The following is a 13966-nucleotide window of genomic DNA, read 5'->3' as shown; positions in this document are numbered from 1 at the left end:
GTTTAAATCTATTTTCACTATATCTGAGACTGGGTACGTGTGTTAGTTGTCTACTGACGTGTGTGACTTGGTGAATGTGTGACACTGTCCACTGGTGTGAGTGTGACAGGGTGAATGTGTGACACTGTCCACTGGTGTGTGTGTATGTGTGTGCGTGTGTGTGTGTGTGTGTGTGTGTGTGTGTGTGTGTGTGTGTGTGTGTGAAATTGTCCAAAGGCATTTGAAGGAGATATTATACCGTGGGAATGAGATTTCTGAATACCTCATCACACATTATTAATTCGTTCCCATGCCTTATGAAGCAGTTCCCACGCATTCTTTATTCGTTTCCATTAGTTCGCTTTATTTGAACGTGAATTGATGGCCCCACCAGTGCTCTGTACCCTACTGTACTGGGTGTCTGTCCATAAACGTCATAGAGTGGACTCGGACGAGGCGCCATTTGGGACATGGTAGGGAAGAGTCGATTTAATGAACCGACTCTTTTATGAACAACCATGCCTACGGTGAGGAGCCGAGTTGAACTTTGACCGGATCAGCGGCAGGATGAACCGAGCCAGGAAATGGCGGATTTTGAGGAGTTACGGGTAGGCGAAAGTGTTCTGATCGCTGCCAGCCGCTTTACACTTCTCTCAGGCTTCAAAAAAACAACAGCTCTATCCGCTGTCATTTTTTAATAACCACTCAGTCGCTTTAACGCGGACTGGGAGTGTTCTTTGTAACAAAACACCGATATACTTCTCGGTCTTAGGCCGAGGAGCTAGAGACGTTAACGTTACAGCTGCTTCGGTAACGGAAGATTATTAATGGCACGTCTGTTTATCTTTGTTCCTGGCCCAGAGCTCTCTGTTTTTTTTGCATGAGAATTATGTAGAATGCTCTTTTAGTAGCTTTTCACGCCCAGACACAGGTAAAAAAAAAAAAAAACACACACTTGTCTCTTCGCGACTGTTTTGGCTTTCCTTTTGTTGTGTTGTGCCAGGATCAGCCCTCTCAAATAAATCCAACTTAAACGTTAGCTGCTCAGTTGAGACCATGTAAATTTACACAGTTCTGACCTCAGAAGTATTATAATTATTTATATGTAAAAGAAACTAAAGTCAGTTTTGCTAACAAAGCTGAAGTTGGCCGCATAACCGAAATCCGAGGTCCACCTTAAATCCTGCAGACGGGTCTGTGACCGAGTCTATTTACGCTGCAGCATTTAAGGTGGACTTGAGAAATCTTGAAAGAACTTTTGACGACGCATAAAAGCCCAAGTCAGTCGGTAGCTGCGGTGTGTGAATGTGTGTAGCCTGTTATTTCTCATTGTTTGTAGTTATTGATTATTGATTTACTCTAAACCAGGAATCTGCTCAGTTAACTGTCAAATGCAACATGTTCTGTCTTGTTTACAATGCTCATCTAATGGGTTCTGGACTTATTCCCAACGTTTTTAGATGCATTTCGCTCACATTTGTAAAGGATTTTTAAAGAAAAAAGGATTAACAAGTAAGAACAATCAAGCATGGACCATATGTTGAAGGGTCAGTTGAGATTTTCTTATTTCTCTGGGGAATTTTTGGTAGGGGGCATATTTGGGTGGGGTGTTACTACAGTTACTACACATTTGGGTTACAGTGTTTAGACATGTATCTAAAAAGTGTAAGAGTAACTTAATTATATTTATTGACTTTATTTTGATGAATGTGCTTTCTTTTCTCATGTTTAATTCACATTAATTCTATAATGGTTAAAGCTTGCACACACCCTACGCATTTGGAACTGATTTTCACCACACGTTCTTTGCTTTATCTCCTGTGGCCAGCCTGCACCTTGCACTGCTCAGATTTCCTCAGTCTCTTCTCTTTACCGCTGTCTGTATTTGTTTTGCAGAATATGGTATCAAGTTTCCGTGTCTCAGAGCTCCAGGTGCTGCTAGGTTTTGCTGGAAGGAACAAGAGCGGTCGCAAGCATGAACTTCTTCTGAGAGCTTTGCATTTGCTAAAGAGCGACTGTAGTCCTGCCGTGCAGATTAAAATCAAGGAGCTTTATCACCGGAGGTATCCCAGAACGTTCGACAGCCTCACTGAACTGTCAAGAATTAAGTCCTACTTTCAGACGCAGGACCGGTCTGCGGTCGTGTGTCCGGATCTTTCTCTTGGTGCTGTTCACACCGACTTGGTGCATCCACACTTGGTGACCTGCGACTCTTCGGTGTTTCATGAATCCAAACCCATGATGAACATGCAGCAGCCGAACTCGCTAATGCCCCCCGTCCACCCGGACGTCCAGATGAAGCCCTTACCCTTTTATGATGTGTTGGATGTTTTGATCAAGCCCTCAAGTTTAGGTAATGCTGGATTTGATTTATCATTGTAGAAATCCTTCTTTGAAAACTGGGCTGTGTTTCACTGTGACTGTACAGAAAAGCTCATTTAAGCCCAAGCCTGTCTTTGCATGTATTTCTTCTTTCACCCAGGACCCAGCACTGTTCAGAGATTTCACCAGGAGAAGTATTTCATCTTTGCCTTGACTCCACAACAAGTGAGAGAGGTTTGCATTTCACGGTAAGGATTTAGATCAATTCCCTTTATTGTGTAGTTTTCCATGCACTGTTTTTCTTGGATTGGTTTATCTCTCTGTTCTGCTGTGTGTTTGGTTTTTTCTCATCTGTTATTTGTTGTTAAAGGGATTTCCTTCCTGGTGGCAGAAGAGACTACATGGTTCAAATACAGTTACGGTGAGGTTGTTTGTGAGTTTAGCAGTGTTCGTTAGTTCAGCTTCAGTGAAATGGGTGTTAATGTGGGGTTTACTTCTGTTTTGTCGACAGGTTCTGCCTTTCAGAAACAAGTTGCCCTCAAGAAGATAACTATCCCAATAGTCTTTGCATCAAAGTCAATGGGAAGCTCTTTCCTTTACCAGTAAGTGTTTAATGGCATACGCTGCTGAAATATAGGACACTCAAAAGTCTTGTGGTTTCAAAATGTTAAATGGGGGCTCCTGAGTTCTTGGCGCCATCGTTGGGAGGTTGCCAGTTAGCTGTGTACTCTTGGTGGATGGCAGGGCGCCCTACCTCCCCTCATAACAAGGCACAGTGCCGGCCAACACAGGTGTCTGTCAGCTGATGTGATGAACCTTCAGTTCCGCTAACGGCTAACTAAAGGGGTGTAAGTGGTGATCTCTAATAATTGGGTAAATATTTGTGAAAACAAAGAAAGTAGACCTTTAAAAAATATATTTTCTCTTTGATTCCTTTAATCTATTTATTAGGAGTACAGATAAGATCGTGGTGACTGTTGTGTTGTATTAAAAATGACAATTATCATCATATTCAACAAAAAAAATAACCTTAAAATAAAGTAGTGTAAAAGTGGCGACTGAAGGATTCATTGGTCCCTGTCAGGACCGGAGTGGGCCCCTTTTTCAGCCCGGGAGTTTCATGCCCAAACCCGACCCACTTTCTTCATGGAGCATTGGTAAATTAACAGAAAACACTTCACTTAAACAATCAGTTTAATTCAAATTTAAATCACATGAACATTTAAAAGGTCAAAAATGTGGTAAAGATGAAAATGTATTTCCCTCTGTACTGGAGCAATACGTTGAAATTAAAATGGCATTTTAGTAGGGGTTTGCTCAGACGCTACAATAACATTCCATTAAAGAGTTCGGTGATTTAACGTATTACACGTCTAAATTATGTTTATTATTTTCAGCTTGAAACAGGATATTTGTGATTTATGGTGTGAAAAATAAACTACGCTAAACTGACCTTACACGTAGACCTGTCGCGATTATTACGTAATCACATGATCACGATTATTTCAGCTGACCGCGATCATATTATATTTCATTTCAATCCCAACAAACAGAATATCAGTTACGTGTATTACTAAATAAATAGTGTTATTAAACGGTGGCTGTAAAAAGTGCCAATAAAACAAACCTGAGAAATCGTCTGTGGATCCACCACCGCACTTCGCTGAACTTGGGAAGACAGCGGCATCAACAGATTCTTCCCGGCAGCTGGGAGTATCTTAGGCTACGTTCACGCAGCAAGTAAAAGGGACCAAATCTGATTTTTTAAAACTGAGCCAAACGCACAAAGCCCGATGCTTCAGGCTCTGAGCAGAAGTCTGTTTCATACAAAGACCTTTCATTTTTTAAATGAAGGAATCGGACCGGACCGATGATTTACTGCAGCGCTGTGTCCCAGAACATCCCTCTTCTTTACTCCAAATGAGTTCTGTGTTAAAAACAGAGTATTAATTAAAGACTCTGTAGAATATTAAAACGTGAACTGATTTTTCTTTCACTCTAAGCACTAATTTCCCAGTTCTCTCACGAGCACGAGTCTCAAAAGAGAAGACGACAAGCGCAAGACATAATGAGTTTAATATTTCCAGGAGCCACATTTATACAGTTTCATACACGAACAATATCAGACTGATATAGAACGAATAAATAAGGTCTTCACCTAAGGTCTTTTATTTAAAACAAACCCACCTTTATACAAATTTCCACGTGTTTTATTTTCTCGTAAAAGACAGGAGTTTCACAGTTTTTTTGTTTCCCAGTATTTTTTACAAAACGGAAATCCTTACACTTGGCCATTTCCTAAACACCTCAAATAAAAAAAATAAATAAATAAATAAAAGCTTTGGCCCGTAGTCCGGAGAGTATTCTCAGCGGCCGGAGTGACGTAAAATTCACATAAATTCAGACCTGGTCTTTCAGACAGAGTCGAATTTCCACAGAGGGACGTGGATCATATGAAACTCCCCAAATCTGAGGTGGAAAAAGTCAGATTCAATGTGAATTTGTGCTGTTCACGCAGCCACATGAACGACTCGTGTCACGTCTGACTGGGCCTCTGTACCCCGCGGTGTGAACATAGCCTTAGTCCCAGAATTCGCCGAGACAGTAAACAACCGATGTTAAAGCCGTAGTACATTTGATTGTTTTGCTTATTTAGAGAATTTTCAAATATCAGTTTCAAACACACAATTTTAATTATAAACAGGAAAGGGGCAAATATCTTCACACATCTTTATGAATAAACATTCTTTACCATAATAGTGTGTGTACCTTATGTTTTCATTAAACACAAAGGCCTATTAAAATACTGCGGGTGTAAAAAAAAACAGACAATTAAATCGTTAATTGTAATTACTTGTATGACAAATAATCATCAGTTAAAATTTCATGATTGTGAAAGCCCTGATTGCAAGCGCTGTGCAGTAGCCTTACACTGACCATGCACAATTATTTCCCTATCTCTCTTTACTGGCTTTAACTGGGGTGTGTCCTCTGGAAACAGCTCTGTTAATTTCGCACATTTGGCAGCAGCATCTTCCAACATCTTTTTTTTTTTTTTTTTTTTCCCCCCCGACCTTTTCGGTTTTCCCCTGGCATCTTCCTGCCCTCCACCACCACCACCGAGTGACGTTCCGACTTCCCTCAGGTGGTAGAAAAAGTGCTTACAGACAATGAACGAAAAAATACAAACTGTCATTTTTAATGCTTTGCAATGCTTTTTTTCGTAAAATGACAGAAGAGCGGGGAAATGTTTTTATTTTTTATTAAAATAATATTACACAAAAATGCTTTAAAACTCATTTGCACACCTAATATTTGTTAGTTCTTGCTGATTTCTCCTTGATTTCAAATTAAAATCTTTGTGTAATGCCATTTTGGTTAAATACTTGACCCTTCTGATTAAGTGCAGAAACGTATTCAAATAAACAACATCAGCTGTGTACTGTTTGTATGTGAAAGTGATGGTGATTCTCTGATGTCTGTTTGTATCTTAGGGCTATGCACCACCTCCTAAGAATGGTGTCGAACAGAAGAGACCGGGGAGACCTTTGAATATCACTTCTCTCGTCAGATTATCATCTGCATTACCCAATCAGATATCAGTCACATGGGCGCCTGAAATTGGAAAAGTAGGCCGTGCTCCTCAGCGTTAAAACAAAAGTTTAAATGTTAATTTCGTGTTGATATTCCTGCGGTTTGTTCACCGTTACGTGTTTTTCAGACTTACTCGATGTCCGTTTACTTGGTACGACAGCTGACATCCCCGCTGTTACTCCAGAGATTAAGAATGAAAGGAATCAGGAACCCTGACCACTCCAGAGCACTGAGTAAGATGTCAACTAACACTTTACGGAAGTTATAAACGGACTTGTGTCTTTTGGTTTTAAATAAATCAGTGTAACGGGGAGTACAGGGAGTTTTTTAACTTGCACTGTGTGCTTGATGTGTACAGGTTAATATAGGTACCACTTTCATCTAATCAGTTACCCCCTCTCTTTACTTTGTTCTCAGTAAAAGAAAAGCTCACAGCCGACCCGGACAGTGAGATAGCCACCACCAGCTTGAGGGTGTCTCTTATGTGCCCAGTAGGTTCTGAATACACTTTATAATATTTATCTCACTCTTGTGTTTTTTTATGCTACACTCATTTAAAGTCTGCTCATGTTTCACACAGCTTGGAAAGATGCGACTCACAGTTCCCTGTCGAGCGGTTACCTGCTCTCACCTGCAGTGTTTCGATGCTGCGCTGTACCTGCAGATGAACGAGAAGAAGCCCACCTGGATCTGCCCTGTGTGCGACAAGAAAGCCACATATGAGAGTCTGATCATAGATGGGTGAGTACCTTTCCCGTCTCCACTGTGGTGAACCAGCTCGGAAATGTGGCCACACACTTGCCCAGTGTTTTCTCTGTGATGTTAATGAGGAACAGTCTCTACTCTTCTTCTGTGAAGGCTTTACTCTAGCTGTTGGAAGATTGCTGTGAGGATTTAGCAGCGTGTAGCCATGAGAACGTTAGTGAGGTCAGGTGCTGATTAGTCCAGGATCCACTGTGACAGCCCAGTCCACGGGGGCTTTACAGTCCTCTAAAGCTTTGCGTTTCCACTGCATGGTACGTAGACTACTAGACTCTACTGCCTGTTTGTTTACTGCTTCACTTTTCACTGTCACAGACCCCAATGAAAAATCCGGTCTCTAATGCCTGGCCCCCACAACAGGAAAGTTGTGGTGATTTGCTCCTCTCGACAATCACAAGAGGTCTCTTGATTTTAGGGAGATCGTAAACAATTATCTTCTCATGTTCTCCTGTAGTGTGGGGAGTCCTTAATCCAATCCTTACTCCTGTGATCTTCTCCCAGAGCAGCCACATGTTCAATATTTGCAGTGTAGGGTGGACACCAAGAGACTGCTGTGAAACGCAACATTAACGTTAGGCCTGAAAGACCGCAAACAAATGAGAGCTTAGCTGGTTTATTTCACTGTCATCCGCTGTGTTTGTTTACATCCAGGCTGTGTCTGACATGACCAGAGTGCAGTATTTAATGCTTGTTTAAAATGCTGCCTAGATCTGGCAGTTCCAGACACTTCCACCCACAGTGTGGGACGAAACAGTACAGAAGCGGTACGACAGGTGCTTCATCCCATCTGCTATCAGACTGTTTAACAGTAACTTACTGTAGCACTTTATTTCTCAAACTAGTTTCCACATAGACATCTAAGCTGCTTGCCGCAGTGCTTAGTATTATTAGTCTTTCTCCTCAACCCATATGCAGTTTACTTGAACTGTGTCTCATCTTTGTTTTTTTTACCACTCGAATATTCTAACCATGTCAATTTATATTTATTACATTTATTCAAGTGCAGTGTTCTCTCTGCGCAATTATAATTACACACACACACACACGCGCACACATATGCACGGAACATCTAGTGCCACACAGTGTGTGTTAATGTGTGTGATTATTGATTGATTTTTGTGTTTGTTTGTTTTTGTATCTACCCCGAGGGGATCAAAAAAGTCTTATCCTTTGCTTTATTCTACAATTTCATTTGTTATTTCAGGCTCTTCATGGAAATATTAAATGACTGCACAGACGTTGATGAAATCAAGTTCCAAGAAGATGGGACGTGGTGCCCAATGAGACCAAAGAAGGAGGCGCTGAAAGTGTCATCGCCCTGCATTCCCAAAATTGAGTGTAAGACTTATTAGCTGTGTTTATTCGTTGCTGCTGGGGCTCGTCACAAACTCCGCTGTCTGCTGATGGAACGGGGGTCCTGTGGTCTGTAGGGCTGTCTGCAACAGACACTGGAGGGGGGAGGGACAAAACGCAGAGCGGCCAACTGGGCTAAGGCATGCCTCACTTGGCCGCAGCTGTTCATGTTTAACATATGGCTAATTAGGGTTGTGTGCTGTACTGGTTTGTTCTGTATACGTTTTAAAATTCGTCCTATGGTCTGCATTTCTTATGTAATATAATACAGAGTTATTAGTAAACAAATACAGCACAGAACAAATATATATATTTTTATAAAATAGAGAGAGAGAGCCCTGTCTACATTGAGGGGTTATTATATTTTATATTGTTTTGTTTGACTTTAGTTGGATGAATTCAGAATAATCTGAGAATAAAGTCTGAATAATGAAGAGAAAAAAATTCTTTAAATATTTAGATAATGATCATAACCCAAACGGTGTTTCTCTAATTAATTAATTAATTATTTTCACAGAATCATTCTCACATTAACCTCAGAATTCAGAATTTATTCTCTATTTTTTATTTTATTTTTTATTTTTTTTTTTGCAGTGGTCCTAAAACCATTACATTTGTCTTCAGGACTAACGTTTTTCTTTACACTTTTAGGTGCTTCTCCCATCCGACCGAGTGCAGTGGTTCCACACACAGAGCTCAGCAGCACAAAAAAGGCAGACGTGATTGATCTGACCATTGAAAGCTCTTCAGATGATGAAGCAGAACCAGATCCTCCTCTGAAAAAGCGCTGTGTCTATATGGTTAAACCAGAGGAGATGCACAGTAAAGGGTCAGTGGGAGCTCTCCCTTACATCTCTTCTCTTCTGAAAGTTGGTTTAATTACAAAATATGGAATCTTCATCAATCAGGCAACATGTAAATTATACTGAACAAAAATATAAACACAGGTGTGTTCTCCCTGTGTCTGCGTGGGTTTCCTCCGGGTGACTGTCTGTGAGGAGTGTGGTGTGTTCTCCCTGTGTCTGTGTGGGTTTCCTCCGGGTGACTGTCTGTGAGGAGTGTGGTGTGTTCTCTCTGTGTCTGCGTGGGTTTCTTCCGGGTGACTGTCTGTGAGGAGTGTGGTGTGTTCTCTCTGTGTCTGTGTGGGTTTCCTCCGGATGCTCCGGTTTCCTCCCACGCTCCAACAACACACGTTGGTAGGTGGATTGGCGACTCAAAAGTGTCCATAGGTGTGAGTGTCTGAGTGTGTCTGTGTTGCCCTGTGAAGGACTGGCGCCCCCTCCAGGGTGTATTCCCACCTTGCGCCCAGTGATTCCAGGTAGGCTCTGGACTCACCGCGACCCTGAACTGGATAAGGGTTACAGATAATGAATGAATATCTATGAATATGAGGGGAAAGCTGGGGGCAGAGTACTGCTTGTTTTCATGTACTGAATCTGAATTATGATTTACGTTCAAATCCCCACTTGTTATTTCGGTGCTGTGTTTTCAGTGCATCTGGATCTGGAGCCCACCAACTCACTGACTATAAAACAAGACCAACCAGTTTTCGTGGGCAGCTTAAGTCCGAAAGCACAGGATAAAACAGACTGTTCTAAAGTGTGCTGCCTTTTCCGTAGAGTGCTGAAACTTTAAAATTGTACCGCGAGAGCACAAAGACAAGGTTGAACGCAGCAAAACAGACACAGTGAGCGTGAGAAATAAGAGCACTGAGTAAAAACAGACCACCAGGTGTCAGTATAAATAAATAATATATAGATTCTGAGACTCATCTGAGAAGACAATTTCTTGCTCCTTTCAGTGAAGTTCCAATGTGCAAGGATTTAGATGTGTGTGTTGTGTGTGAATTATTCTGAATAATTTTTGGTGTATTTCTGTCTCCCTCAGGGTGCTGACCTACCAGCCATCAACGGTTCGAGTGCCAAGCGTACAGACACTAGACACCTCATACTTAACCTCCTCCATAGCGGACTATGCAGTTCCATTCCACCATTCAACACTGTCCACTATTCCCACAGATATGCACAGTATGTCAGTTTTCTGTAATGGAGTCTGTCTGTTTCTTCTCAGGCCTAGTGAGTGTTTGAATTGATCTCACTGTGACTGTTAATCTCTTGCAGGTCTTGATCTATTTACATTACTTCAACCAGACCCACAGGTATGTGTATAAAAATGTTATAGAAATCTTTTTGTAACACCAGCGATCTAAGGTTTAAGGTTTTCCAACGCTTATAATGATCCAATTTTCCCGGATAATCAAATCCCACAAAAATCAGATTTTCTCACAGTTTTTCAAAACATATTCAAACTGGATAAAGTTATTCCAGGTCACACAGCTCCAGAGACCTGGAGGTTGTGGGTTCGACCCACTCCCTGTGAGGAGTGTGGTGTGTTCTCCCTGTGTCTGCGTGGGTTTCCTCCGGGTGACTGTCTGTGAGGAGTGTGGTGTGTTCTGTCTGTGTGGGTTTCCTCCGGGTGACTGTCTGTGAGGAGTGTGGTGTGTTCTCTCTGTGTCTGCGTGGGTTTCCTCCGGGTGACTGTCTGTGAGGAGTGTGGTGTGTTCTCTCTGTGTCTGCGTGGGTTTCCTCCGGGTGACTGTCTGTGAGGAGTGTGGTGTGTTCTCTCTGTGTCTGCGTGGGTTTCCTCCGGGTGACTGTCTGTGAGGAGTGTGGTGTTCTCCCTGTGTCTGCGTGTTTTTTGTTTTAAACAAATTATGAAAATGTTTATTATTTTTGCCAATATATTTAAGTAAAAGTAATCAACTTATGTTACGTTGTCTAAAGATCTTTTAAATGAATTGAAATAATTTTTTAATAATATTTGAGTGTCTCTTAAATCACCTTCACAGAACACAGGCTAGTTTTAAAGACATTTCTGTACAAAGTGTGTCCTTAACACTGTCACTCCACCTTCAGTCCACCTCTCAAGTTGTGATAGAAATCATCCCGGTATCAAAAGGTTTCTGCGTACAGTTCTGAAAAACCCAGTTGTAGCATTTAATCCTACTTAAAGTTTGTACTGGATTACAGAACGTAGATCCAAATCTTCAGGATCAAACGGCTTATCTGTTTTTACAGATCCCAGCTTTCAAGTTTAATCCAAATAGACTGCTTTAATTTAGTCAGATACCTTTTAAAAAACCAGTCACAAGTTCAAATCCAAGTGATTCCTTACTGCGTGAGATCTGGGAAATTCAGTGACAGTGTGGAGAAAATCCAGCGAAAACTGGGGTTAATACAAAGGGTATAAAATATTCACTTCACAAAGACTACTTTTTATTAATCTGTTGTTGTGATGTGGAGGGGGAAGTGGATTCTTTTTCAAATTAATTTATATTGTGTATGTTCATATACCCAATAATATATTTAATAAAAGAATGTATTGTTATTAAAACATTTATTTATTTTGAAATAATACATGTAATTTATTACATGGAATCTAAACCTCACTGTGTCTGCACTGACAAGTTAACACGACGCCCCCACAAAGCTTCAGCTCAAGAATAACTAATAATTTTAATAATAACAACAGAGCTCTGATAATGACATATATGGAATATATGACTTTGACAAAATGACACCCCACAAATGAGCAATGTTTACTGTGTTTCAGCAGCATTACCGGAGCCCTGTGTTCCTCGACAACCTCTCCAGCAGCATCCAGAGTGCCACCACCAGCGCCGGCTTTGTGTCCTCTTCAGTCCCATACGAGACCACCTCGCACAGCGGAAGCTCCAGTCACGAAACGGGAGTCATCACTGGAGGGTCCTCCAGCCTCTCAGACATTATCTCTTTGGACTGAGTCAGTGTTTCTCTATTCACAGGCCAGCGATGCACAGTCTACACAATCACAGAGAAAACTGCCATGGCCAACGGTTCCGCACACCGAAGTTAATCGTGGTTAAATGTCATATTTACCCTTTTGGTGTGCATTATGTAACGGACACAGATAATTGCAGCCAGGGGAAACGCATGTTCTGCGTATAGATGTTGGTAGCACCAGACTATTTTGAAAAATCCAGCCCTTACATGTGCTCTCCCTCTGAAGATGATACTCTCTTTATTTTTAACGTTATAACAGTGACTCATACCCATTGCCTTTTTTAACGGAACAGACCGAAGAAGCGGAACGGTCAGTGAAATGGTGGACTAGGAACGGTGAGGATTAACTGAGCATTGAGTCGGATGTTTCCGAAAAGAAGCGGAGCGGTGTACCATGAGGAAATGATGCGGAAAGCACTCTGGCAGCTCTGTTTTTATCGTAGTAACTAACAAATTCCTGCGGTGCGATTTTATTTCATTTCAAAGGTTCTAAATTAGCATCTAGCAATAAAAACGAGCTTCATATATATTATGTCGCACATCATGTCGTATGGTTTATGAATTATAGGTTGTAATTGAGTCTCAGCGAAAAACGTCAGCAGGTCGGATCTTGTGTTTGTTTTTTTTTTGTTTTGTTTGTGAGTTTTTTAAAATCATTTATAATTGTTTTTTGCACATTTGCGTTTTATTAGGGGGCTGTCAGATGATCGGTTGATTTATTAATTAACAAACCTGTTTGTGGACCTGCATTGTATTTGTATGTGGGAAATTTGTCCTCTTTTTACTATTTAAACTGTGTTTTTTGAATATTCACCTCAAAACCACTGACCCCCAAAATATGTTTATAATTAAAAAGAAAAAAGAATAAGAACTGTCCCTGACATGTCGTGTATTGACTGTTTGTCGCAAACGGTGAGAGCAGAAGAGAGTTGTTGAGCTCTTTGGGCCAAGTTCACGAAGAAGACGATGACACACCTGTATTGATCACGTTGGGGAAATTGTTTCTCTGCATTCAAGCCCTTCATGACTGAACACACAAACACACACCAGTGAGCAATCCTTCACATGCACTAGGGGCAGTGAACACACACACAGCCGGAGCAGGGGGCTGGGATCGCCTCGGGGAGCAGTTTGGGGGTTAGGCGTCTTGCTCAAGGGCACTTTAACAGGGAATGAATTTTTGGAAAAAATGGGTTTACAGAGTGGTGACTGGATTTTAGAAATAGATTCTAATTCTGTCGCTGAAACACCGTTCTGTTTTAAAGCCGTCGCTCGTGTTGAACACATGCTGCAGAGGCTGGCTTTTACAGGAATATCAGAAACAAAAGGATTGTTCATATTAGAGCTGTGTTTTCCTCCTTCAAACTGGTGAAACTTCATGTGCAGCTCAGGAAAATACTCAGACGTGTTAAATATATTTGTGCTGTTTAGATTTGTTTAAATCTGTGTTAATTTGTCTTTTTTTACCAAAATGATACTAAATCTCTAATGTTGCTGAACTGTTTTCACAGAAGAAAACTGCAGATCTGAATATTTAGTTCATAAAAGTTACAAGCTCCTCGTGTCATGGCGAGCCCCTCTCTGTTTGCGAGCAGAACCCCAGCCCGGAGGAGCAGGGCAGCCATGCACCGGGAGCGTCTCACACCCTGCTTCCCCCTGAATCCCCAGATACAACCATCAACTCACCAGAGACGGGAGGCAAACCCAGTTGGATCAGTTTCTCATGATGACCGAACGTGGTTTGCGTGTTTGTAAGAGTTTGAAATGATTGTAGCTGCTCCTTCAGACCACCTCCCCTCTGAAGCACTGAGCTGTAATAACTCGAGACTGTGAAAGCACAGCTGTAGTAAGTGTGTAATTAGTGTTTTGTCTCCTGTGAACAGAGGACACGGTGCTGAAGGTGATGTTTTAAAGTGATGAAATACATTGATGGATTGGAAAGATCTACTTCTATTTGAGTCAAAGGGCAGTGTTTGGGTGTTTTTTTTTTTGTATTTGGAATGAATACTTTAACCCATTTCACTCTTCTGTATTTTAACTTCTGCTTTTAACCTGATGTAGTGCATATTAATGAATAACTAACTTCATTTTTCAAACCAGATATGAACCCTACAGCACTTTGTCATCACCGCTGT

The 13966-nt window shown here is 41.3% G+C and overlaps 1 protein-coding gene across 4 annotated transcripts; it reads left to right on the top strand.

Annotated features, from left to right (window-relative positions):
• The first annotated feature begins 530 nt into the window (after nucleotides 1–530).
• Nucleotides 531–12923, top strand: LOC136677055 (E3 SUMO-protein ligase PIAS2-like). 4 transcript variants are annotated; one of them, XM_066654431.1, is made up of 15 exons: nucleotides 539–587; nucleotides 1440–1526; nucleotides 1876–2332; nucleotides 2462–2549; nucleotides 2672–2722; nucleotides 2813–2903; nucleotides 5796–5930; nucleotides 6023–6128; nucleotides 6313–6386; nucleotides 6476–6636; nucleotides 7862–7995; nucleotides 8662–8839; nucleotides 9898–10037; nucleotides 10131–10168; nucleotides 11623–12922. In XM_066654431.1, the coding sequence occupies exons 3-15, from the start codon at nucleotides 1879–1881 to the stop codon at nucleotides 11809–11811; spliced, it is 1839 nt and encodes a 612-aa protein (XP_066510528.1). In that variant the 5' UTR covers nucleotides 539–587; nucleotides 1440–1526; nucleotides 1876–1878; the 3' UTR covers nucleotides 11812–12922. The 4 variants fall into 4 exon arrangements, with proteins under 4 accessions (XP_066510526.1, XP_066510525.1, XP_066510528.1 ...); XM_066654430.1 differs by having other exon boundaries at nucleotides 552–910; XM_066654429.1 differs by lacking the exon at nucleotides 1440–1526 and having other exon boundaries at nucleotides 531–587; nucleotides 11626–12923.
• The last annotated feature ends 1043 nt before the right edge of the window (nucleotides 12924–13966 follow it).

The sequence above is a fragment of the Hoplias malabaricus genome, chromosome X2 (genome assembly GCF_029633855.1).
Source record: "Hoplias malabaricus isolate fHopMal1 chromosome X2, fHopMal1.hap1, whole genome shotgun sequence".
NCBI classification, from domain to species: Eukaryota; Metazoa; Chordata; class Actinopteri; order Characiformes; family Erythrinidae; genus Hoplias; species Hoplias malabaricus.
The sequence above is the reverse complement of the archived record's forward strand: the minus strand, read 5'-3'. Positions and strand labels throughout refer to the sequence as shown.